Source organism: Coenobita brevimanus, chromosome 79, assembly GCF_032717465.1.
Source record: "Coenobita brevimanus isolate Jiangsu-jjx chromosome 79, ASM3271746v2, whole genome shotgun sequence".
Classification (NCBI taxonomy): domain Eukaryota; kingdom Metazoa; phylum Arthropoda; class Malacostraca; order Decapoda; family Coenobitidae; genus Coenobita; species Coenobita brevimanus.
The window spans coordinates 32,189,682-32,215,808 of NC_137032.1; the positions used below are offsets into that span (position 1 = coordinate 32,189,682).

General features: G+C 40.4%; 2 protein-coding genes across 3 annotated transcripts; one reads left to right on the top strand and one right to left on the bottom strand.

Moving 5' to 3' along the window:
* Positions 1-6,466: 6,466 nt before the first annotated feature.
* LOC145408944 (rRNA-processing protein UTP23 homolog) lies at positions 6,467-9,907 on the bottom strand. 2 transcript variants are annotated; one of them, XM_080279525.1, is made up of 6 exons: positions 9,829-9,907; positions 8,807-8,944; positions 8,243-8,348; positions 7,457-7,583; positions 7,174-7,320; positions 6,467-6,729 (listed from the first exon to the last, which is right to left on the bottom strand). In XM_080279525.1, exons 2-6 carry the CDS (start codon positions 8,924-8,926, stop codon positions 6,486-6,488), a joined length of 744 nt encoding a protein of 247 aa, XP_080135651.1. In that variant the 5' UTR covers positions 8,927-8,944; positions 9,829-9,907; the 3' UTR covers positions 6,467-6,485. The 2 variants fall into 2 exon arrangements, with proteins under 2 accessions (XP_080135651.1, XP_080135650.1); XM_080279524.1 differs by having other exon boundaries at positions 9,757-9,898.
* A 653-nt stretch (positions 9,908-10,560) lies between these two features.
* On the top strand, positions 10,561-21,147 carry Tbp (TATA binding protein). The gene is made up of 7 exons (XM_080279510.1): positions 10,561-10,578; positions 12,223-12,539; positions 17,072-17,214; positions 17,819-18,062; positions 18,910-19,013; positions 19,797-19,891; positions 21,035-21,147. Exons 2-7 carry the CDS (start codon positions 12,303-12,305, stop codon positions 21,109-21,111), a joined length of 900 nt encoding a protein of 299 aa, XP_080135636.1. The 5' UTR covers positions 10,561-10,578; positions 12,223-12,302; the 3' UTR covers positions 21,112-21,147.
* The last annotated feature ends 4,980 nt before the right edge of the window (positions 21,148-26,127 follow it).

Consider the following 26,127-nt stretch of genomic DNA (forward strand, 5'->3'; position numbering starts at 1 on the left):
CACTGATCTCGGAGATTTGTTTTTTATTGAATTCTTGCTATTACCTTATGATTTAATTCAGCCTGGGAGAGATTGTGTGAACTGGAGGGGTTAGATGCAGGCTTCGTAAACCCTCCAGAGTGAAAGACACTTCCTAAGTCGAATAAAGTTGTCTGATAACAGCAAGAGTAAAGTAAAGAGGTTAATGTAAAAAAGGCTAAATGATTACACAAGAAGTATTCCCATTTAAGTTCAGAATTAATACTTTGAAAATTGGCAGTGCATGATTAATATTGTGTTTTGAAGTAAAAAAAAAAGCTTAGTGTATTATTTACCTTTGAGTCATTAATCAAATGTTTCAGAGTTTCACAAGTCATTCATATCAGAATTAAGATTTAAGTTGCAGATTGGCAGTGCACAATATGTTAGAATGTTTTGAAATCAGATTTTTTTTTTTTCTTTTAATTATTTTTTTTCTAGTCATTAACCTGATGCATATTTCACCAAGAGTTTTCATGCACTTCAGAATTGACTTTGTGTTGAAGTTGGGTGTGACTGATGAATTTTGAATGTAATAAGTCAGAAATGATTTTTTTCATATACCTGAACAGTATACAGTACCAATTAGTCATTAGCCACAAGGATGGTCCACCTCAAGATTTTCATTTAAAGTAAGGAAGATGTGCTGTGAACCCTCATATACCACTGGGAATATGAACCAGAGACTCATCACCAGAAATAAGTGTTATTCGTCAGTTGGCAACAAAGATGAAAAAAATATATCATCATATTACAGAAAGATGTAATCATTTCAGAAGTTTGGTTGTGAAGTGAGGAACAGGAACCGATCTGGTGATTTTTTTTTCCTTTGCTGTTGTTTTTTATTTTGTAAAACTAAATATATATATATTCTTGTTTATTATGATGTAATGCTCTAAATACTTTATATATTTTTTGTGGCTGGGTGAGAGGAAGTGCACAAACAAAGGGAAAATCATTTGTGTTTCCTCCGCAGCTTCTCCCGACAATTATAATGTGTCTGCATTTTCTGAACAGTTCTGAAGGCCATTTGTTTATGAATTAAGAAAACAATTGGTTACTAGGAAAGATTATTCTTCTGCAATTGTCCCACAATATTGTCTTTTTTTTCTTTTTTTTCTTTTTTTCATATATTAAAGGTTATTAAGGAAAATTTTGTCATGAATTAAAGAACAAAAATAATATATTAATTTTGGGAAGTTGTGTTTTATATGAATTAAAAAACAAAAATAATATGTTTATTTTGGAATTTTATGTTTTATTGAACAGAAGAGTGAGAATATTAATAATTTGCTAATTTTGGCAAATTATGAATTGAAGAGCACAAATAATAATGTTCAATTTGGAAAATGGTTTTATGAATTCAAGAGCAAAAATAATGGTAATATATTTATTTTGGAAAATTCTGTTTTACTAATTGAAAAGCAAAAATAGTACTTTGTTTACTTTGGAAAATTGTTGAGTTGAAGAGCAAAAATAATAACTGTTTTGATTTTGGAAAATTGTTTTATGAATTAAGGAACAAAAATAATAAAGTGTTTTATTGTGTTTTTTCCATGGTATACACTGGCACAGATCTTATAACCATCCATCCATCCATCATCCAATCCTGTGTTGCCCCATGAGGAGCACAGGAGCCCAGGGCTTGTCAAGTTGTTCATGACATTTAAGATGCGAGTGACCAGCCTTACTCATCCCTGGGTGGCGTTACATGAGCAGTAAACCCCTACCATCGCTTGGATATAAACCTACACAGGCTCGATCCAATTGGAGTACCTTAATTACCCACTAAACCACCAGGCATCGTAATCTAGTTATATAATTACTACCAAGCATCATAAATGGTTTCCTGGTGTACAGGAAACCATTTGGCTAGTCACTCAGTGTAGTCACCCATGGGCAGAAGGAAGAGGAAAGAGTGAAGGAAGGAAAGACAAGAGGAAGAAAGGAAGAGAGGAAAGGGCAGACCCAAAGCAGCACTACATTGAATAAGTGGATGGTGAGCACCCCCACCTACCACCAAGATCTTATAACACATCTTGAATTTCTTTCCACAGTTTTGAACAAGTTTTGTGAAGTAATTAGCTGGCTTTGGCATGTGGTTTTACTTTTGTGACTGACTTCAAAATGAGGATTCATCAAGAGGAGACAAGGATGTCATTTAATTTGATTTCTTTTGTGGTTTTTGGCATTTGGTTAAGGCTCCAGTCTGTGGAAAACATCAGTTTTACCATGGCCAGTCTCATTGTGCGGATTTCTGAAGAGGAGGCATTGAGTAGTTTGTTTTGATTTGTAGTTTGTTTAATTGTTTAGGCATTTTAAGATGGCATTCATATTCCTCTGCTTCTTTGTTAGGACAGTTTCAAAGGACAATGAAAGACTCTGTGAACATATCTGGCCCTCCCTTCACAACATTCCATTTATAAACAAGGGACAATAGAGGACCTAGTTAAGTTTTCAGCTGTGATTGACTTGGTGGGTAAGTGGATAGAACAGCCCAGCTGTGTGATGGCATAGTCTTGAGGTTTCTGGAAGTGTAAAATTACTTAATGTTATCCAGGGAAGTTAGCTGGTCATCTACCCTGAAATGTACTGGGCTCTCAAAGCTATTTGATGATGCACTTCCATCAAAGGATTTAGGCTGATTAACTACCCTTAAATGTGCTGGACGATGGTAGCCAAGCCTCAGGTCCTTGGGAGAGGGTAATAGTGGATTGGCTGTTACTGCTGCTGAGTAAAGTTGTCTGAGGGCAGCCACGATAACGTGCACAAATTGTCACCCAGCATCTTGGGATTAAATAAAGGACTTTAATTGTTTTGGCCATTTTATGTATTGCTCCAATCTCTTCACTGCCTGTTACACATACAACTGGGTCATGTTATATGAGTGGAGTATGTTAATAAAGGACTTCTCAGGTAACGTACTTTTATAATGGATAAAAGATTTAAAAAATTGCGAAACTTGTATAACTGAGCACAACGTATAGGAAAAATAGCTTTAGGTTAACTGGCCCTGCTCACATCACCGAATTTGGGTCTAAATTGGCCATTCTCGTATCATTGGTTCATCATGTAGCAGTTGCTCGTATAACGGGACCCGCCTGCACTGTTTCATTGAACCTGTTGAAGTCAGGTCACATCCTTTTAAATTTTTTCTTGTTCCCACCACTGTTATTCGGCTTAGACTGCACCCACACCAAATGCTTACTGGTGGATCCATAGAAATTCTCGCCCACATTCACTGAGGCTACAGTGAGACCAAACCCTCAGCAGCCACACCCACCTGCACCAGCAAGCCTTTGGTGTGGGTGCAGTCTTGGCAGTGACCATATGTTGAAGAGATAAAGGCTATAGCTAACCCCCAAATGAGAAATTTAATCCTAAGGTGAATAAAATTATCAGGAGGCAACAAGAAAATTACCAGAAAGCTGTCCAGTACTGAATGAGTCAATTTTATTTATTTATTTTTTTTTTCACTTTGTTCTTCCTACTGGCAGACTGTTAGAACACCCACTTTGAGGCAACAGCCTTCTGTAGGTTCCATCGCCGAGAGGTGAGTGGCGGCTCCTCAGTCACGTAATGCCAGTGTGGGATGGAGGCTGGTCGTCTGCCTTTAAATCTGCTGGACTGGAGTAACCTTACCTTGCACTCCCACACCTTAGACGAGGTAATGAAGGGTAGGCTTTTTTGTGAGATGGAGAGGTATATGAGTGAGGGTAGTATGAGTTTGAGAGTGGACTGCTTGATGGTAGAGGATAGATTGACATGACTGTGATTTATTTGTGACCACCCTTTCTGGAATTGGGGCAACTGGCTATAGACGGATAGTACAGCATATTTTAAAATCATAGTCACAGGATCTCACATTTTAAAATATATAATATGCAATTGTCTGTTGCCACTTTCTTTGTCTCATTGTTTATTTTTTATGTCATGCATTATAGTATTTGTTTTTTCCCAGGTCTACTGTTAAGGTACTTGAAGGAGTAAAATGAAATTATTATTATTTTTTTTCTTTAGAGAGAGAAAGGGTGTGTGAAAATGTCTGTAGGGTTTCCTATTTTTGCTTTCTTCTCTGAGTCGTCCCCATTGAGATGAAACTACAGTGCCTTGGATCCCCCCACCTCTTGAGAACAGGATTGGGGATATGGCTGGAGGTGATGATGATGATGATGATGATGATGACAGTGACTTGGGGTGAAACAAAGAATTACAGTGGCAAGATAAGATTGTGTAATGGTCTGTCACTGAAACCAATGATGAGTGTATACTGTATGAATTATTATATTTATAATTTTTTTGTGAATACTGCTGATGCGCTGTCTGTATATAATGCACTGAAGTGTGTTGTCAGTAAAAGAAGTGTCGTTACTCATAGGATACATTCAGCTTCTGATATTTCACCAAAAGTGGTATAAAGGGAAGTGATGAGAGAAGATTTTAAAAATGAGAAAGAAAAACATAAAGGGAAATTATGAGGGAAGGTTTAAAAACAGTGAGAGATGTAAAGCAAAATGATGAGAGAGAAGGCTTAAAAATTGAGACAGACAGACAGATAGAGAAGACTGCAGGTAAAATATATATGTAATAAAATCATGCTGTGGTTCATAATGTAATAACAACACTTCTTTAACTGGCTAATTACAATAACCGGCTTGTTAATCATGTACTGGATGTGGAGGGGAGGCAATATACAGCCAAGAGCAAAATTTTACTGACAGTTCTCTGCCAGCTGTGTCTTGCCTTCCATATTTTTCATTCCTCCCCAAATGAGAGAGTGTATCCTTCCTTCATATACTGTTTTGTTGTATGCTTCATATTGCTGTCACATAGAAATAATTTATGTATCACCTTCCATATTTCTCATTGCTCCCCCCAAAATGGAGAGTATTTTCCATCACATACTCTCTTGTTGTGTGCTTAATATTACTAGCACATATAAATACAGGTAGTTCATATGACAACTTGCATATTTCTCCTTCCCAAAACAACAGAGAGTATCCATCCTTCTCACACACACTTGTTCCGTGCTTCATATTGTCATCGTTTAAAAACCATTCAAATAACACCATCCATTGCCACAGGATGAAGAAAAATGTCAGGGTAAATTTTGTTCCTGGTTGTCCATTATCCCCAATATTATCAACACAGTGCTAACGTTACCATTAAAGTACAGCATATGCTCTTAATTTTTTCCACATTTAGTTTTGTAATATGTGTAATAAAGGGTAATGCATATGTCTTGGCTAAATTACTAAATCATAAGGTGCTGGAGAGAGGTACCTTCATGTGGTGACATAGATATAACCAGTTGGCATTATGGTCTGTATTTACCCTTTCCATATATATTTTTTCATGCTTGCTACCTCCAGATAATCCTGTTATTAACCCTTTCATTGCCATGACTTTGTTTTAAGTGTGTTGTTGCTGCCTGCAGACAGTTATATTCACTGTAGAAAAGATCTCATATTAGGTTAAAAATGATGATGATGACTTATGGTGATGGTAGTAATGATAAGGGTTACTGATGGTGATGAGTGATAGTATGATGAAAGCTGCACATTATAACAGTAGTTTTTACCTTAACTTTGGCCAGATTTTTGTCCTTTTACAGCTTATATCATGCAGCTCAGTGGCAGAAAGACAATGCTATGGCCTTGCATCCATTTCAGAGCTCATCTTCACTACTAGCAGCATATTCTAGTGACAGAGTGTCGTTACAAATCAATACTAAAGATGGACAAATGTTAATTTTAAGCCAAGTTAGAGTAAAAAGAGTATAGGGGCTGTATTGAGTTGCAAGGGAGGTGTGATGCCACTTTTTTATCAGCTTATTATCCATATTACATCTTAAGATTTTTTCTCCCCGTCTACCTATTGTCAGATGCCTTAATCCCGTAAGGAATGGCCTCAAACAAGTCGCCTCCATGTCACCCTGTCCCCTGCCATTTCACAACCCTCCCCTGAGCTCACCCCCCTCCCTTTCATGTACCTCTCCACTCCATCTCTCCCTCATCCTCGGCCACTCCCTCCCCCTCCCCCCCTCCACCTTTCACATACACTCTCCTAGTTAGTATCTCACTTTCCATCCTCTCCGCATGGCCTTAATATTATCTCATTTGTGTGTTTCTAGCATTAACATAATTTGGCTCTATATCATTTACGTCTAAAGCTAGGTGCCTTTATCCTGGAAGGGGTGGCCATAACAAATTCCCTCTAGGTCACTCCCTCCTCCACTATCAGTCTGCCCTTCCTCCAGCTCGCATTGCCTTCATTCATATACCTTTCCACCTTGTCCTTGGTCTCCCTCTTCCCCTCATTCATATATGCTACAGTACTGTCTCCTTGTCAGTCTGTCATTCTCCATCCTCGCCACATGTTAAACGGCATAATAAAATATAAAAGGCCTCTGGCAATGGATTAGGCTAAAGAAAGATGTTTGGTGAGTTATTATTATTATTTTTATATTATTCAGCTGTTGATGATACATGTTGAGTTGCCTTTTTTTTCCTATGCCTCTTCCTCTTCCTCTTCCCATCCTCTATCGCCGGCTGTGGGGGATGCTTCTTCTTCTTCATGCTCTTCTTACACGAGAGGGAGTGCGGATTCTTGGCACGTTTCTTCTTCATCCTTGGTGGCTCAGCTGGGGTCTGGTCCAGATATTTGCGCTTGAGAGATGTCAGCATAGAGGCTTCGTGCTCTGACATGGTCCTGTGAGAGAAGTGCAAAGTGAGATGTAGTGGAATACGGTACTGGAAATCTAGCCATCTATCTGTCCATTTATATATCTTTCCATCCACCAACTGTATCTGTCTGCTAAGGTATTTGTGCTTGAGGGATGCCAACATGGAGGCCTCATGTTCTTATACAGTTCTCTGTGTGAAGAGGTGCAAGGTGAGATGCAGGAGAATTAGCAGAAATCTGGCTATCCATCTGTCCAATTATTAGCTTACAACTTTCCTGCTGAACATTGAGTATCCTCTCTCTCTCCTCTTTATTATACTGTATATTCTCCCTCTTCTCTTTATTACCTCTCCTCATTACCACATATTCTCTCTCTCTCCTCCTCTATACTACAAAGTCTCCCTCTCCTCCTCTTTACTACATCTTCTCCCTCTCTGACCCTTAACTACATATTCTCTCTCTCTCTCTCACCTGGTACTGGAGCCAGCTGCCGCAATACTGTTCTCCCCAGGCTTCTCCAGTGTGGGGGCGCTGGAGTGAAGGTACAACAGAGGGGTTCCGATCACTTTCTCGTGGATGTGTTGGCGCAGATCACTGTCCTGACTGGCCACGATATACCTGTGGGAGGGAACCTGGTATTTCAGAGGCCTGGAAGATGCGGTCATTTTTACTTTCAGCCCATGTTTTTAGCGGTAATTTTTTCCTACTTTTTTTCTGGTACTGTTTTAACCAAGAAGACAGTTGTGTTACTCACTTAGCATCATTGCTGGTTTTGATAAGTGACTTAACGCAGTGTGATGCTGGCACCGGATTGCCTTCATGCCCACACTTGTGTACCGGGAACTGTTTCACCACCAACCACACACCATATAATGCCGGACCTGAATGATAAGGTACTAGTTGTAAAATAGGTCTCTGTAGTTATTCACATGTACTGTAATATTTGTATCTCTGTGTAGTTATCCATCTAGTCCTTCTTGTGTATTTATTTGCCTCATTTTATCAAGAACCATACAGTACAGGACATAAACACTCCTCTTCCACTCTGCTAGGTGATTCTCGTGTGCTGCAGGGGACGCCTCAGTCAACATTATCAGCATCATTCATTCACTTTCAACTCCCACTGCCTTACCCATATGCACACCAGCAGACTGAGCTGAACCTTGCTAGACTTACTAATTTTACTGAACCTTGCTGGACTTACCAATTTTACTGAACCTTGCTGGACTTACCAATTTTACTGAACCTTGCTGGACTTACCAATTTTACTGAACCTTGCTGGACTTACCAATTTTACTGAACCTTGCTGGACTTACTAATTTTACTGAACCTTGCTGGACTTACCAATTTTACTGAACCTTGCTGGACTTACTAATTTTACTGAACCTTGCTGGACTTACCAATTTTACTGAACCTTGCTGGACTTACCAATTTTACTGAACCTTGATGGACTTAGTAATTTTACTGAACCTTGCATTACTAACTAATTTTACTGAACCTTACTAGACTTATTACTTATACTGAACCTTGCAGTACTTACTGATTTTACTGAGCTTCTCCACCTCCATAATGATGCACTGGGTGGTTACGATCTTGGTCTGGCCCTGCAGGTATTTGGGGATCTGTTCCTTTATCAACACCTTACCCTGGGAAGAGAGAGAGAAAAAAAAGATTTGTACTTTGTGATTTTTTTTTCTACTTATCAACTTTTTTTTTTTTTTTTCTATCACACACGCATACACACACAAACACGGCTCTCGCCCAGCATCTGCTCAGATGGGGGTCTGCAACTTGCTCGGGATGCAAAAAGTTTCACTGACGAAGTGAGTGGGTACTGTCCTCCTCGAGCAAGATGGGTGTGCGAGCGTGTGAAGGTCATGGCTTTGCCCTTAGATCGGACTATATGAGCTTTAAGCTCTCTTCCGGGAGGCTAAAATGCTGATGATCACAACCATCAAGTGATACTGACCGACCCAGTGAAATACACACACACACACACACACATTCCCCAAGTTCTATATTTTCAACCTAAAAGCTGCCACTTTATTATTACCGTACAGTATTATTATTATTAATTATTACACACATCTAACCCTTTACTGACCTCCAAGGCAGCATTACAGAAGGTGGCATCAAGTAACACAGTGTAGGGAGGCTTGAAGTCGAAGTTGTTTTGGTAGAAGCTCAGGATTCGGTGAGCCTTCTTGTACCTTCGGATCTTCATGGTGATGCTGCCTTAAGTCTGAAACATCAATAACTGCATCAGTTATAGTTTTCATTAGACAGGAATTAAGCTTAATATTTACTTTACAGGCTCCTTTATTTATTTATTTATTTATTTTTTACTTGCTTTTGTCGGTATAACTTTAGAAGTAACCAACGTTACCAATTTTCATTATATTACGTCCCTGAACTATTCTAACTAAGACTTACCCTTTAAGCCTAGTTTCAGTTGGGGGAGCAAATTTTGTAGGGATAGTCATATAGTGACTTAGGTTAGGCTGTCGCTCAGTAACGGATGAATGTTGTGCCATATTGGCTGGTGCAGGCGTGTGCATTCGGTCTATGTCAGGCTCTAGATCAGGCCTAGGTTAGGTTAGGTTAGGTTAGTTTGGGTTAGTTTAATGCAAAATAGTGTATTTTTAATTAATCTTGATCTTGATTTTGGGGGATAAACCCACTTTTGGAAATCTTACTCAAAATTCCAAAAGGGGGATTTTCCCCCCAAAATGAGGGTCAAAACTAATTAAAGCACAGTATTTTGCATTGGAAACCATAAAAAAAATAATAAAAGAAAACGTTGGTTACTTCTAAAAATTTACCCTTTTGTCCTATGTGGATAAAGCTGATGTTGAAGGTTGTCAGAAAAAAGGCTGATGGGGAAAAATGAGACCAAGAAGAAAGGGGAAGATTAAAATAAGTTGCAGAAGCCTACAAGCAAATTTCCTTGAAAACTGAGAATAAAAATTTAATATGTAGAGGGATATGTGGATACACAGGAAAAGTATTAGTGACAATGACAAGTTAAAATAATACAAGTTAGCCTATACTGACCTCAAAATGAGGAGCCACAAATTGCTGAAGTTCTTTCCCTAACTATACCACAGTACTGAATACTACTCTTACATAAAGTGCTACCTGGCCGAAATTAATTTCTGCGCAACACGAGAACGCTGAGAAGGGCGTTCGAATTGGATATCATTCGACTTTTTTAGTAAACTGCCGAGCACAGGATCTTCGTGACTGAAGAGGCACTGGGCCGCCAGCGTTGATCAGTTCATACAAAAACTCGCTACAATGTAACTAAATGCAAAAACCATGAGGAAATCGCTAGTAAGATGCTCAGATATAAAGAATATTGCAAAAACTGCGTGCACATTTCCACGATATTACTAGATATTCTGCTACTAGATGCTTAAATTAGTTGCTAAAAGCTACTAGATCTAGCGAAAGAAATTCCCCAACTTAGCGGTTCTGAAGTCAGTGTTTTGGTTCGTGTGGAGAATTCGCTTTTCTCGATCGACAACATTATGAGTTTTATAAATCAATTTAATTAGTTTTCATGATATACTATATAGTTGTTTTACCATGTACATTGCATAATTTAAAATGGGGCAGCGGGGGGCATTTTAAAGCTACCTTCATTGATTATTATTATATCCTGATATTATTGAAAATATTGAATGGATAGACGTAAATTATAGAAGAGACTATTATACATTAAAGACTAGAATAGCTATTTGTTCCCAATTTATCTAAAAACATCTCCCGGCAGTTATGATTTCCGAAGTTCCGACTCGAATTCGGAGGTGCACGATTGTTTGTTGGTAGGAGATATTGAATGACTTCTCTGTATTTTCCACCTTTTCTGGTGAGGTAAGACCACATTAAGAGTTTCAAAGGCTTTTGGGATGAGTTAGAGTAGATGGGAGGGTGAATATAGGTTGAGACAACGGTATAACTAATAGAGCTACCAATGGTCCTTTACACCAACAGTTACATACCGTACATCTGGCCGTGCATATTCTACTATCCTGTATTTTAGCGTGGATTTCTGTGTATTGGCCTTATTTACCTCAGTTTGAGAGTTATTTTGTTGGTACCGTTCTGTGTATTTTAGTAGTTTTCTCTATTGGCACCATTTTTCCTCCATGTTTGGGTTATTTTTTGGATGCTGGTGCTGTGTTTTGTATTTTATCATATAGGCCAATATATATACCGTATATATATATATAACCTTTATTTCCTTTATGTTGTGGATGGTGATGCTGTCTTCCGTATTTTTGTGGCGTAGTCAGTGTCTCGGCATTATTTTCCTGTCATGCAGTTTAACAATCCTTAAGGAGACAGGACCACCATAGTTAGCAGTTTTCTTCTTTTTTTCTGTACCTCACTATCTTCGTGGCTTCACTGAGTATTATCTGGTCATATTTTCCAGTTTTGATGGTTTTTATTTCTTTTAAAAGTAGTGAAAAGCACTTAAAAAAAAAAGTGTTTGTTACAGTCCCTCATGGCACCTAAGACAGATGAATGCCATCTTGTGTTGCGCGAAAACAGACAGATGCCATTTTAGAACACCATTTTTTAACGAAATTACCCTTATCACCTATTTATCAAAACCTGACTCATATTTTCGAAACTTAACCAACCGTGTGTCCCGTCCTGACCTAACCTAACCAGTTTTATGCTAACCTATACAAACATCGTAACCTTACTCGGCCTAGCACTTACACAGTCATACTTTCCTTGTTTATTGATGGATCATCTTCATACTCTAAAACACACTTCATTACACCTTTACACAGTTACTGAATCAATTCATTTATTTTTTTCTCAGTGAGGTGGTCTTATATCTTTAGGATTACCAGTATTATTTTGTATTTTCATCATTTTCTGTAACCCACATTGATACTCTTCTCTTAATTCATTTGTATTTTTCAGACTAAATTAAGACTTTGTTTCTTACTTGTAATTTTGCATGAAAAGTCTTGAAAAATCCTTGTCATAATGAGTACTTCACTAGCTACAATATTTTGTTTGTTAAACAGAATATTCCCTGTCGTAATTGTTGAAGTGATGGATTTAATAGTTACAGAAATGTTTACTTTGTAATGTTGGTTTTGCTGATTAGAGAACCACCTAAGTATTGGTAAAAATGTAAAAGAGTTCTTGGCCCAGTAATGTAATTGTTTTGCTGTTTTTTTTTTTTTTTGTGATGTAGCCTTGTGATAGATTTTCATGACAGAAGATTGATGGTTTTCACAAGTTTTAGTCCTGGTAGTTGATATATAATTAAATCACCTAACGATGAAACGTTGACATAGTACCAGTAGCTGCCAGTACGGTACCCACTTCTAATTATTAGTACCCACTATAACAAGGACTTTAGTCTATCTATAGCCAGATGCCGTAATTCTATAAGAGGTGGCCAATTTACTGTTTATAATTACTGTATTCATTTGATTATTTATTAACTGGAATTTATTTATATTGTTTGTATTAATGTATTTTTTCTTTAAGGTTGTGAAGTCAAGTGGAGTTGCCGGGAAGTCCGGACTTGTTGTTTTGGCGTTGAGAACCGTTTCCTTCCCACCACCAAGATGGACCACATGTTACCGTCCCCGGGGTTCAGCATCCCCAGCATCGGTACCCCGCTGGCCCATTCTGGGGAGGAGGAGATGATTTTACCGTCAGCACAACAGCAACAGCAGCAGCAGTCAGCACAGCAGCCTCAGCAGCAGCAGCAACAACAACAACAGCAGCAGCAGCAGGGCCAACAACAACAGCAATACACAGCTGGTCTGCCCCCACACAGCCTTATGCAGCCACACACACCGGTTAGTTTATTGTGTGCGGTATTTATGACAGCGGGAGGCTTGAATGATAGGTGGTGGACTGGCTCGGTGACTCATTGCATTGGCCATACTCTTTATTACTTCTGCTGTAGCTGAGTTTTTTTTCTTTTGCTTCACTCTCAAGACTCAACCACCTCCCACCTGTGGATGGAAATAGGAAGCGGGATAATGATGATGATGAGGAGGACTGTTGTAGATATTATTATCATTATTTATTATTATTATTATTATTATTATAAGAAACAGAGGCTTGAGTATTAGTACATGAAGGAGTATTAGTACAAAATACTCCTTCATGGCCCGTGTTTGATTTAGTACAAAATTTAACATACCCGGTATGGATGTGAGACTATGGTGTGGCATGAAAATGAAAAGTTAAGAGTGAGGGCAGTGGAGATGGAACTGCTGAGAAATATATGTGGAGTACAGAGAGAGGATAGGATACAAAATAAAGTGATTCATGAAAAATGCGGAGTGAAGAAGTACAGTACTTGGACACCAGAATCGAAGAGAGTGTACTGAGATGGTATGGTCATGTGTGGTATAAAGGTATATCTGAGCAATTTTGAAGGAGGGAGGAGGCGAGGTAGGCCAAGGAGAAGGTGGAGGGATATGGTGGATGAGTATATAAGGAAGAGAGATATGGAAGTCAGTGAGGCTAGGGGACCGACAACAGATCGATCTGGCTGGATGAATGTTGTGAGAAGTGCGTGATCAGGGATTTGGCACCCCTTTTGAACGTGACTGTGCAGATTGACTTTATCGGATACGTTTATGTGAAGCTACAGAATGTGATGAAAGTTTTTGGCGTATCAGATAGAGCCAGGATTCTGGGGGCTTGAATGATGAGTGAATGGAAGCATGGCCCATTGGATTGGGCAAACTTAGGCCATTTGGATGTTGCTGCTCCTCACCCTGCCCTAAGGTGGGAAGGGAGGTCTGGATGAGGATGATGATGATTATTATTAGTAGTAGTTTTAAGGTATATACTGGCCGCACTATGGGGTGGTGCTACTACTCTGTGGCCAGGTTGTGTTAGGAAGAATACTGCCACCGTATTCCCTGCGTGTCGTAAAAGGCGACTAAAAGGGGCGGGGTGAGGGGACTAGGGACCCCCTCCTCTGTTTTTTAGTTCCTAAAAAGAGACAGGCCAGAGAAAGGGATGGGGGATGGAGTTATCCCCGTACCCTGAAGATTGGGTCTATGAATGTGCGTGGATGTAGTACAGTTGAGGCTAAAAGGGAGGAGATTGGGAGAATGTTTGTGAGAAGAAAGTTGGATGTGTTAGCTTTGAGTGAAACCAAGATGAAAGGGAAGGGGGAATCTATGTTTGGAAGTGTGAATGGAAGATTGTCAGGTGTTGATAGAGGAAGGGCAAGAGAAGGTGTGGCCTTGTTAGTGAGTCCGGAAGTACAGCAGTGTGTGATTGAATGGAAGGAGGTGTCATCGAGACTGATGTGGGTGAAAGCGAAATTTGAACGTGAGTTGTGGGTGTTTGTGAGTGCATATGGGCCTGGTAGTGAAAGAGATGAACAAGAGAGGGAGTCTTTCTGGAATGATGTTGATGAGTGTCTGCAGAGTTTTGGAGCGAATGTGAATGTGGTAATGATGGGAGATCTGAATGCTAGAGTGGGAAATGTAGCAGTTGAAGGTGTAGTTGGTATGCATGGTGTGCCTGGAAGAAATGAAAATGGGGAACGAATGATAGCGATGTGTGTTGAGCGAGAGATGGTGATTGGGAATACACTGTTTGAGAAGAAAGATATTTATAAGTATACATGGGTGAGACAGGAGGGTGGAAGGGTTGTTGATAGAGCCTTGATGGACTATGTGGTTGTGTCTAGGAATGTAATAGGAAGATTGTTGGATGTGAGAGTTCTGAGAGGGGAGGGTGGAGGTATGTCTGACCACTACCTGGTGGAGGGAAAGTTAAGAGTAGGTAAGAGATGGGTGAGAGCTAGGAGGGTTAGGTGTGGCAGGGAGGTTTTGAAAGTGAGTGAGTTGGATAAAAGAGAGAAAAAGATAGAGTATCAGGAGAAATTGGAAGATGAGTGGAACGCAGTGAAAGATCGGGAAAATGGCAGCGTGGAGGAGGAATGGCAGTTGTTTAAGAGTGCTGTGGTGGGGCATGCAGAAGAGGTGTGTGGTGTGAGACGTGTGGGTGGTGGTGTAAGAAAAGGAAGTGAATGGTGGTGCGAGGAAGTAAGTATGGCTGTGGCTGAGAAGAGACGTGCATATGAAGTGTGGCTGCAGAGGAAGGATGAGATGTCATATGAAAGGTATAAGGAAAAGAGGAATAGAGCGAGAAGGGCTGTGCGTGATGCTAAAGTGGCAGCAGATGAGAGGTGGGGTAGGCGGCTGACAGAGAATTTTCAACAGAATAAGAAAATGTTTTGGAAGGAGGTGAAAAGGGTGCGAAAGGGAGAGTCTGGGAAGGAAGAACGAGTAAAAGCAGAGGATGGAAGGATGTTAATTGAGATGGATGCAGTAAGGAAGAGATGGGCAGAGTATTTTGAAAGATTGTTAAATGTAGAGGAGGAAAGGGTGGCTGAGATTGTGGCAGATAGAAGGGTGCAAGGAATAAATGTGTTGGGAGAGTTAAATGATTCTTTGATCATGAAGGAGGAAGTGGAGAAGGCAGTAAAGGAGATGAAAACAGGGAAAGCTGCAGGTATGGATGGGTGTGCTGTGGAATGCCTGAAGGGTGGTGGAGTGACTATTGTTGACTGGTTAGTAAGATTGTTGAATGTGTGCTTTGAGAAAGGTATGGTGCCATTTGACTGGGCAAGTGCTTGTGTGGTCCCGTTGTATAAAGGCAAGGGTGATAAGTATGAATGTACTAGCTTTAGGGGTATAAGTCTGTTGAGTGTTGTAGGTAAAGTGTATGGTAGAGTGTTAATTATGAGAGTTAGAGAGAGTACAGAGGGAGTGATTAGTGATGAGCAGTGTGGCTTTAGGAGAGGGAGGGGATGCGTTGATCAGGTGTTTGCTGTGAGACAAGTGTGTGAAAAGTATTTAGCGAAAGGCAAGGATGTGTTTTGGGCATTTATGGATTTAGAGAAAGCTTATGATAGAATTGATAGGGAGGCTTTGTGGACTGTTTTAAGATTGTATGGACTTGATGGTAGGTTACTAAAAGGGGTGAAAAGTTTTTATGTAAATAGTAGAGCGTGTGTAAGAGTGGGAAATGCTGTGAGTGATTGGTTTCCCGTGAGAGTGGGGCTGCGACAGGGATGTGTGATGTCGCCTTGGTTGTTTAACATTTATATGGATGGTGTTGTAAGGGAGGTGAATGGAAGAGTTTTAGGTGGTCTGAGTCTGGTAAATGTTGATGGAGGAGAGTGGAATCTGAAGCAGCTGCTGTTTGCAGATGATACTGCACTGGTGACTGATTCAGAGGAGAGATTGAGACAGTTGGTAGAGGAGTTTGGAAGGGTGTGTGAAAGGAGGAAATTGAAAGTAAATGAGAATAAGAGTAAAGTGATGAAGTGTACGAGGTTGATAGATGGTAGGGGGATGAATATAGTTTTGAATGGTGAGTTGCTTGAGGAGGTAGATTGTTTTAAATATCTAGGGTCACATGTTGCTGTGGATGGAAGAATAGATGCAGAAGTGAAGTTTAGAATAAATGAAGTAGGAAAGGTGCTGGGAGGAATGAAAAAAGTGTTTAAATGTCGTTCGCTTAGAATGGATGTAAAGAGAAGGCTGTATGAGGGTGTTGTGGTACCGACTGCATTATATGGGGCTGAAACATGGAATATGTGTGTAGCAGAGATGAAAAGTTTGAATGTAATGGAGATGAGATGTCTGAGGAGTATGTGTGGAGTGACGCGTATGGATCGAGTGCGGAATGATGAAGTGCGTAGGAGAACTGGAGTTGTTCGGGAGATGGCTGGTAGAGTTGAGCAGAGGGTGTTGCAATGGTTTGGGCATATGGAGAGAATGGATAATGAGCGATTGGTGAAAAAGATAACTAGATCTGATGTGAGAGGTGTAAGGCTGAGAGGAAGACCACGAATAGGATGGATGGACAGTGTGAAGAGAGCGCTGGATGCAAGAGGGATGTCTGTTGAGCAAGGAAGAGTGGCTGTGCGTGACAGAAATAAATGGAGAGAAATTGTGAATGAATAAGTGATGACGCAGCCCTGAGGGGATATTCTCCCGCATTTGGTCTGATCAGCTAGTCAGGTCAGGTGCGGGTAAGGGGATGGATCTGTTATGATGTGGCAGGGGTAAACCAGTTCTGCTGTCGGACCCTGCTGCGGATGTCACTGATTGCATTGCGCAGTTGACCCTTGTGCGGTGTGATGTGGTGAGGATCTGTCCGTTCTCCCCTTTGGAGCAAAGATGCGAATGAATGTGTTTGAATGGATGAGTAAATGGAGAGTGAGTCGTCCTGTCTCGGCTACCTCCCTTTCCTTTGGGGGAAGCAGCCTAGGTATATACAGTAGATAGATAGATAGATTAGTATTAGTATTAATATTTGTTTATTTATTTATATATTTTTCCATCAGGGTGTGATGTCACCTGCAGTTGGTGGGATGTCAGCTGGGTCAGGTATGTTTGGTCCAGCCACGGGTCCGTCCACACCAGCGGCTGGTCCCATGACACCCATGACACCACACTCCAACGACCCAGGCATCGTTCCACAGCTGCAGTGAGTCAATACCACCTTCAGTCTATCTGTGTATCTACGTATATCTCTGTCTATGTCTGTCTGAGTATCTGTGTATCTCTTTATAGCTAGATGCCTTAATCCTGTAAGGGGTGGCCACAAACAAATTACTTCCATGTCGCCCTGTCCCCCGCCATTTCACTGCCCTCCTCCCAACTTACACCACATCCAAAATTATCTTTCAGACAGCCAGTCAATTTACCTTTATGTTCGTCTGCATATCTTTGTCCATCTCACCATCAGTCCATGAGTCCATACATTCTCACACTCTAAAAACTCTCTGTCCGCACAGAAACATCATGTCCACGGTCCATCTATCTATCTTTCTATCTGTCTTTCTGTCTGTCTATCTGTCCATACATTCTCACACCCCCAAAACTCTCTGTCCGCACAGAAACATCATGTTAACAGTCCATCTATCTGTCATTCTATCTATCTGTCTGTTTGTCTGTGCATACATTCTCATGCCCCCAAAACTCTCTGTCCACACAGAAACATCATGTCAACAGTCCATCTATCTGTCTTTCTATCTATCTGTCTGTCTGTGCATACATTCTCATGCCCCCAAAACTCTCTGTCCGCACAGAAACATCGTGTCCACAGTTAACCTGAACTGCAAACTGGAGCTGAAGAAGATAGCCCTGCACGCCCGCAACGCCGAGTACAACCCCAAACGATTTGCTGCCGTCATCATGCGCATCCGAGAACCCCGAACCACAGCGCTGATCTTCTCCTCAGGCAAGATGGTGTGCACGGGGGCCAAGAGTGAGGAGGACTCCAGACTGGCGGCCAGAAAATATGCCCGCATTGTGCAGAAGTTGGGGTTTCCAGTGAGTGGTGGAGCATTTCTTTGATTTTGTCTTTGCTACACTCTATTCTTTTTTGCTGCCCTCCCCCTCCCCCCCTCCCTCTCCCTCTCCTCTCCTCTCCTCTCCCTTTCCCTCTCCCTCTCCTCTCCTCTCCCCCCCCCCCATTTTTCTGGGTTGGTCAGAAGTTGAGTTTTCCGGTCATTTTTTTAATTTTTTTTTATTTTTTTAATTCCTTGGTCCCTGTATCACTCAGTCTCTCCTTCCCTGCCCCTGTCCCTCTTCCTCTCCATCCCTTATCCTTTCCCTCTTCTCTCCTCTTCTGTCCGCCTCCCCTTTTCTGTAGTTGGGTCTGTTGCCCTTTTTGAATGTTGGGCTTACGTTTGCATGCTTCCATTTGTGTGGCACGTTACTGCTCTTTAGTGATCAGTTAAAAAGCTCAGATATTTCATTCTGTAAGCTTTGATATTTCATTCTGTAGTTCCTTTAATACTCATGGAGATATTTTGTCTGGTCCTGGTGTTTTATTCTCTTTTAATTTGCTGATTGCAGGTGCACTAGTACTTCACGATCACTAACTGTAACATCATTGCTTATGTTGCCCTCATCCATAGCAACCAAAGAAAGTGCAGGAATCATATATACTGTATTTTCCGTTGTAAATACTGACACGAAGGTAGTAGATACTGTAGATAGTTAGTTACATACCCGTAATTCCTGCTGTTTATTGGTCATTTACTTATCTAAATCTGTCTGTCATATCAGTTTGTCCATCTATCTATCTGTGTATACCTGTACATGTATAGATAGATAAATTGATTGATAGATATACCTACACAGTTGATTATAGCATGCCATTTTTCCTGCCCAGGCCAAGTTTATGGAGTTCAAGATCCAGAACATGGTTGGCAGTTGTGATGTGAAGTTCCCCATTAGACTGGAAGGCCTCGTACTCACACACAGTCAGTTCAGCAGGTTAGTGGCCCGTGTTTGATTTACTAGGTGGAGAGGGAGGGGGAGACCGAGGATGAGATGCAAGGATGGAGTGGAGAGGTAGCTAGAATATGAAAGAGAGGAGTGTAAGCTGTGGGGGGGGGGGAGGCTAATTAGGAGAGTGTATGTGAGTGAGGTGGAGAGGGGAGAGGGAGAGGGAGACCAAAAATGAGATGGAGGGATGCAGTAAAGAGGTAAATGAGAGAGGGGCGAGTAAGTTGGGGTGAGGGCTGCAAAATGGCAAGGGACTGGGCGACATGGAGGCGATTTGTTTGTGACCATCCCTTACAGGATTAAGGCATCTGGCTGTAGATAGATAGATAACACTGATTTTTGTATCTACTTGTATATTATCCAGTAGTTTTTTGCTGTGTCAGTAGCATAGTTGGGACTAGGTTACTCATTCGTAAGCTTTAAGCCAAGGATGACCAGCCTCACACATCCCTGAGTGGCATTATGTTAGCAATAAACCCCAGTCACTTCTTGGATGCAAACCTATGAGGACTGCATTAGTTGGGGCACCTTAACCCACCAGACCACCAGGCAGCACTGGGTTGTGTGCTTAAGAGCTAATGTTGTCAATGGTGTCCTGGCTGAAAAGAAACAGGTGGGCTTGTCACTCAGTGTAATGATAATTATGATAATAATATTAATGATAACAATTCTCGTAATAAAAATAATAACAGTAACATAATAAAAACAGTGATGATAATAATAATAATGATAATGATAGTAATAATTGTACTTTCTCTCCTGCACCCACAGTTACGAACCTGAGTTGTTTCCGGGCCTGATCTACCGAATGGTGAAGCCTCGTATTGTACTGCTAATATTTGTGTCAGGAAAGGTGGTTTTGACAGGTGGGTGCTGGGAGAGAGAGAGAGAGAGAGTTGGACTTTGGCGATGATGGTTGTGATGGTGATGAGAGAGAGAGACTGGGTTTTAATAATGAGAGAGAGGGGGTGGGGGGAGTTGGGCGTTGATGATGATGATGATGATTATATTTGAGAGAGATTGGGTTTTGATAATGAGAAAGAGAAATGGGCTTTGATGATGATATAGAGAGAGAGAGAGGTTGGGTTTTGATAATGAGAGAGAGAGAAATGGACTTTGATGATGGTAGAGAGATTGGGTTTTGATAATGATGATGACTGGTGATGAAAGCATTGAAAATAATAAAATGGTTGTGGTGGTAGTGATGATGATGCAGTAGTGATAATAATAACATTAATAATTGTTAAGAAATACCGGTATATATATATATATATATATTGCTGGTTCTTTGAAAGCAGTGATAAGAAACAGGGAAGTGAGCATGGAAGTGAAAAAGTTACTACATGACAGTATTGTGATACCAACTCTAACGTACGGAAGTGAAGCTTGGACGTTGTTGGAAGGACACAAGTCAAGAGTGAGAGCAGTGGAAATGAGTTATTTAAGAGGAATGAGGATATAAAGGAGCGCTGTGGTGTTGATGTGGATGTGATAGGAAGCGTTATGAGGAACACACTGAGGTGGTTTGGCCATGTGGAGAGGATGGAGGGTGAAAGACTGATGAAGAGAGTGTATGTGAGTGAGGTGGAGGGGGAAAGAGGGAGGGGGAGGCCGAGGATGAGATGGAGAGATGGGGTGGAGAGGTATATGAGAGAGGGGGGTGTGAGTTGGGAGCAGGGGAGTGAAATGGCAGGGGACAGGGCGACTTGGAGGCGATTTGTTTGTGGCCACCCCAAACGGGATTGAGGCGTCTGGCAATAGATATATATATATATATATATATATATATATTTTTTTTCTTAAACCCTACCTCACCCTACCTTTGGATGGGATAGGAGGTCTGGATGATGGTGATGATGATGATGATGATAATAGTGATAATGATGATGATGGTGATGATAAGAACATCAGTAACAAAATAAGATGGTGATGGTAACAGTAACAGTAATAATATGATGATGATGACAGTAATAACAGTAATAAGAATAAAACTTTTTTCTCTCTTGCAGGTGCGAAAGTGAGAAATCAAATCTACGAAGCCTTTGACAATATATATCCCATACTGAAAAGTTTTAAAAAGCAGTGAGACTAATTTTAAAATGCACATTAATGTAAGTTATGCCGGCATATATATATATATATATATATATATATACAGTGTATATATATATATGTTATATATATATATATATATATATATATATATATATATATAATATACAGTGTATATATATATGTATATATATATATTTAATATATATATATATATATATATATATATATATATATAATATACAGTGTATATATATATGTAATATATATATATATATATATATATATATTAAGCAGAAGTACCTGGTCTGTCCAAAAAGAAACTGAACTTTTTAAACAGGACACCAAGTAGCCAGTGTGGGGTGATGGTGGCGATGGGGTGCTGTGTGGCTGCCACTTTGATCTGTAGTCCAACACTGGGCATATCACACCACGTCACTTAGTCATCAGGGTGCACATGCTTGAGTGTATGTTTAGTGTATTTGGTGAATTTTCTTCTATCTCTTCTGTTGTCTGAAATTGGTGACCTTACAAGATGGATTTCAGCTTTGGGAGCAAAAAAAAGTTTGCTGGGGCCAGGTCCAGAGAGTAGGGCGGCCGGATGGTGCTAGTTATCTCATGCTTTGCCCAAAAGTCTGGGATAAGGAGCGACGTGTGAGCAGATGTATTGTCATGGTACAGCATCCAGGTTTTGTTTGTCTATGCCTCGGGCCTCTTCCTTTGTACCACCTCCCTCAAACATTTCAGGACATCCAAGTAAAACTCTGGCCACGTGGAACAAACTCATAGTGAACGACGCCTTGCAAGTCTTTGTACAGCTTGCAACAAATCACCAGTTAACCAGACACGCTTACCCAAGCATGCATACCTCAGTGTCTAAGTGATGTGGTGGATGTTGGGCTAAAGCTCCAAGTTGCCTCTACATAGCACTCTTGTTGCGATCACGATATGCTGCTAGTTAAGTGTGCTGTTTAAAAAATTTTGGTTTCCTTTTTCGGACAAACCTCATATTGTATTTTATCAGTTTTTGTACAAAGGTATTTTATAGATAAGGGAGAGAGAGAGAGAGAGTGAGTGAGTGAGTTCACAGTGATGCAGATTTTCTGTATGGCAAATACCTGTATTATATAGATAGATAGACAGAAAGCATTAGAGAGGGGGGGAGAAAATAGGAAGAAAAGTGAGAGAGAGAGAGAGAGTGAAAGAGTTATATGGAAGTGAAGGTAAGAGAGAGAGATATGGAAATGAATGTGATGAAAGAGAGGCGAATGGAAATGAATGCAATGAGAGCAAGAGAGGGAGAGGGAGAGAGAGAGTATGGAGGTAAAATGGAAGAGAGAGACCAAGACAGGTTTACTGAAACTGATGGGAGAACGAGTAGAACCAGCTTTTACCGGGTGATGATTATTTTAACTATTATTATTCATTATTATTTGTTATTATTATTGGTGGTGTATGCTGACGTGGGAATATATGAATGAAGCAATTTTTCTTTAATCCTTTTTTTTTTTTATTATTATTATTTTATTTTTATTTTTATTATGTATAGTACCGGTACAGTAAAAGATACAGTACCACATTGTTGTTCCTTTTGTTTATTATTATTATTTTGATAATTGTCAGTATCAGAAAATAGTATCATTATTAATATTCTTGCATATGTACAGTATACCGTATATATCTTTTTTTGGGGTCTGGTTAGTACTTGGATGGGTGACCGCCTGGGAACACCAGATGCTGTTGGCATCCCTACGTGTCAAGTGGGGTTGGTGGAGGATTAGTGCCCCTCCCTGTAAAACAATTAACTCTGAGCCCTTGACCACCCCGTTTGGGATACGTGGCGTCTGGCAATGGATGGATGGATGGATCTTTTTTTAAGTACAGAGAAGAAGCAGATTGTTCCCTCTAAGGAAAAAACAAGACAATAGAGAGCTAAATTCAGTATCCGTTCATTTCGATATGCCTGGACTCTCTGTGTTCAAAGGACTGGAGGTCATAGGCAGTAGGAAATAGGCTACAGACTGTATTGATGGAAGAAAAAGGTGAATGATAAATTGTAATAGGGAAAGTAAGTTACCGAGGAAGGGATCTAGGAAGCTTACTAACTAACAAGAATACTGTCTATAGCATGTTTAGTCCATACATTCATTTATTTTTTCACTATATTTTTGGTTAATGCATTCTCTGTACAACGTAATGATCCTTAAGTGACGGTGTAATTCTTAATTCCTTCAGTACAAATTGTTATGGTTCTCATAATGTAAATAAAGAAGCCATCACCATACTGAGGTGATTAAGGGAAGGTTTGCAATAGGCAGACCGAAAATTACCTGGGATGGGATCTTAGGGGCGATTCCACAGTAGTTTTCGTTTGTTTGCTTCCTCCCCAACCACACTTAATAACTACATTTTTTCCAAAAAGTTCAGTATCCACTTTCACTACCCCTGTGAAATGGTTAGATAATTAAGATTGCTACATAGTTTAGTCACCAAAATCATCATATAATTCATTCATAAGTCATTTACACAGTTCAGTTTCTTTCGTTTGGGTGCTTGCAAACCACTGCAAACAACTGTGGAATCGGCCCATAGAGTGTGACCTTAGGGATAGGGGACTGAATAGGGAGGCTGCCAGAGATCGTGCAGCGTGGAGAGCTGTCATTAGGTGACCTAGGCCGACGCGTGCAAGTATGTTGGAGCCTTTATAAACGATACTAATGGGGAGTTGTGAAGAAGCCCTTAGTCTTTTACAGTCGTTTATGGGCCTCCTGTTGTTACTGCTGAGCAACCCTGGTCCGTCAAGTTAAGCGTACCCATCAACCACAGGCAAACAGCCACCTCTGCAGGGCCATCCTGTGCTGTGAACTCCCTTGCAGTAGACACCGCATGACCACAGCAAGTCATAGCATAGAGATGGAACACCTGGTCATGTTCGATGTGATCAGCGTATGTCCCACATGACAAAGTGTAGTCAGCAGTACAGAAAGGTTACTGTAGACATGAGCATTGTCCATCAAGTACTTCAGAAATTATCATCAAAAACTGGGGGCTTGTCCACACCACTGTACTCTCAGCTCTTGTTAATATGACTCTTAACCCCTCAGTGGCCATGGGTTCAGAAATTTGCAGACTCCCCTGGCCAGCCCTGGGACCATTTTTTCAAAGTTCTAAAATTGATTTTTTTTTTTTATACGGATGTGAAGAGAATTGTCTGGTGCACCTGGCAATATGTTTTTAGTGCCCTAAACTCATCCTGTGATTTGCTGTGATTCACAGAAAATGTAATAAAATTCACAAACACGTAGACATATGGGTGAAAACATCCAAGAGAAAGTGACTCCGTGAGTGCTTGGGATGGTAGAGCAGGGTCGGGTAAACATACCAGTGATCTTCATTCCCCTCCCATAATTGTTTACAATTTTCTGTAGCTTGTGCTAATTCGACGTTACCGGCATGACTACAGTAAAGTGTTGCTCAGTGCCAGCGGTCGTTGAGGGGTTAAGCCATACAGTACAAGGGTTTCTTTTTAAGCTGAATTAAGCTGTTTGGAAATAAAAAATTAAAATGTAGTTGTACTGAAGGGGTTAAGTTATTTAAATGATGGATGGATGGATAAACAGACATGAAAAATACCTTAAGTTGATGGGACAGTGGTTTGACTGAAGTAGCATAAGTCTGTATACAATATATTGCGATATTTTGTGTTATTTTTTTCATTCCTTTGCCTACGTGTTGGGGGAGTGAGAGAGAGAGCGACACAGAGAGAGATGTATAGGGCAGTGGCATAATTGAAATAGTATTGTCAGTATACAGTATTGTGATATTCTGTGGTGTGATATTCCTGTTTCTTTCCTTGTGTTTAGTGGGAGAGAGAGAGAGGGAAAAAAAATTAACGGGACAGTAGATTGATTGAAGTTGCTTGTCTCACTATGCAATGTACTGCAGTGAGGTATTAAGTACTTCAATGCAGTACTGTGTATTCTAACTCGGGAAAGGCCTCTCATACTGAAGGGGTTAATTTATGCTTTATTTAACCCCTACAGTTTGAGAAGTGTGTTCTCTGCTGAATACAAATGTCCAAGTAGCTAGAATAAAAAGTGATGTTCCCAGGCTCAGTGAGTTTAGGATTCCAACAGGGATGAGAGTGTACAGCCAAGAGGTGGAGGTCTTGAATCCAGAGGAAACCATCGTGACTGATTCAGATAGGTTACTGCTGCTACTGCTATTATTACTACTGCTGCAGCTGCTACTAGTACTGCTGCTGGGTGTTGAGAAGACAGTCAGGCTTAGAGAAAACAGTAACTACATGAAGACAAACTGACACCCATGTTATTATGCTTTTTGTTATGGAGGCAAAGCAGGTTAGTGAGAGAATGAGTTTATGCTTGGTTTTAACACATGACTTCATTGTGTATGGAATGAGTAAAATTTTGTTGTTCTTTATTGTTGTGGCTGCCGGCTTATCTGGCTGTGAGCAAGGTGGACTGCTGGCTGAAGTTGCCCTTGTGCATTCCACTACCCTTATATAGGGGAATAGGGAGGGAGCGGAGAAATATTTGTGTAACTGGGCAGTGGAACCACCCAGATATACTGATGCCACCACATGAAGGCATCTGTATCAAAAATTAAGTTGAAAAAAGCTTTGGCCAGAGCTCCTCTCAAGTGTTTAGGTGGTAAAGTTTTTTCGGAGGCTTCTCAAGCTTTCTATTAAGATTATCTCGGATGATGCTGATACAAACAACAAAATTTTAGGAAGTGTTGAGTAGACATTTGTAAGTTAATCCTTAGTCTTCATAAAGGTAATAGATGATAGTAAGTTAGTAGTAATGAATAGTATGTTATAGTATTCCATAGAGAAGTAGCAAGGATTTGTATATGATTAGTAGAATTGGATGTGTTGCTTTTTTTTATCTTTTTTATAAGGTTAGCATCCCTCAATGCAACCATCCATTCATCCTTCTGTCTGCACATCCATCCATCCATCCTTCCAGTTAATCATCCATCCATCCAATTAATCATCCATTGATCCATCCAATTAATCATCCATCCA

Bases quoted from the DNA above. Each gene is read 5' to 3' on its own strand.
- Tbp (XM_080279510.1), top strand. From the start codon at position 12,303: ATGGACCACATGTTACCGTCCCCGGGGTTCAGCATCCCCAGCATCGGT. The intron at 12,540-17,071 runs GTTAGTTTATTG...TTTTTCCATCAG, and splicing joins TTATGCAGCCACACACACCG to GGTGTGATGTCACCTGCAGT. The intron at 17,215-17,818 runs GTGAGTCAATAC...CTGTCCGCACAG, and splicing joins GGCATCGTTCCACAGCTGCA to AAACATCGTGTCCACAGTTA.
- LOC145408944 (XM_080279525.1), bottom strand. From the start codon at position 8,926: ATGAAGATCCGAAGGTACAAGAAGGCTCACCGAATCCTGAGCTTCTAC. The intron at 7,584-8,242 runs GTAAGTACTGCA...CTTATCATTCAG, and splicing joins GGAGAAGCTCAGTAAAATCA to GTCCGGCATTATATGGTGTG. The intron at 7,321-7,456 runs GTGAGTAACACA...TCCCTCCCACAG, and splicing joins AAAACCAGCAATGATGCTAA to GTATATCGTGGCCAGTCAGG.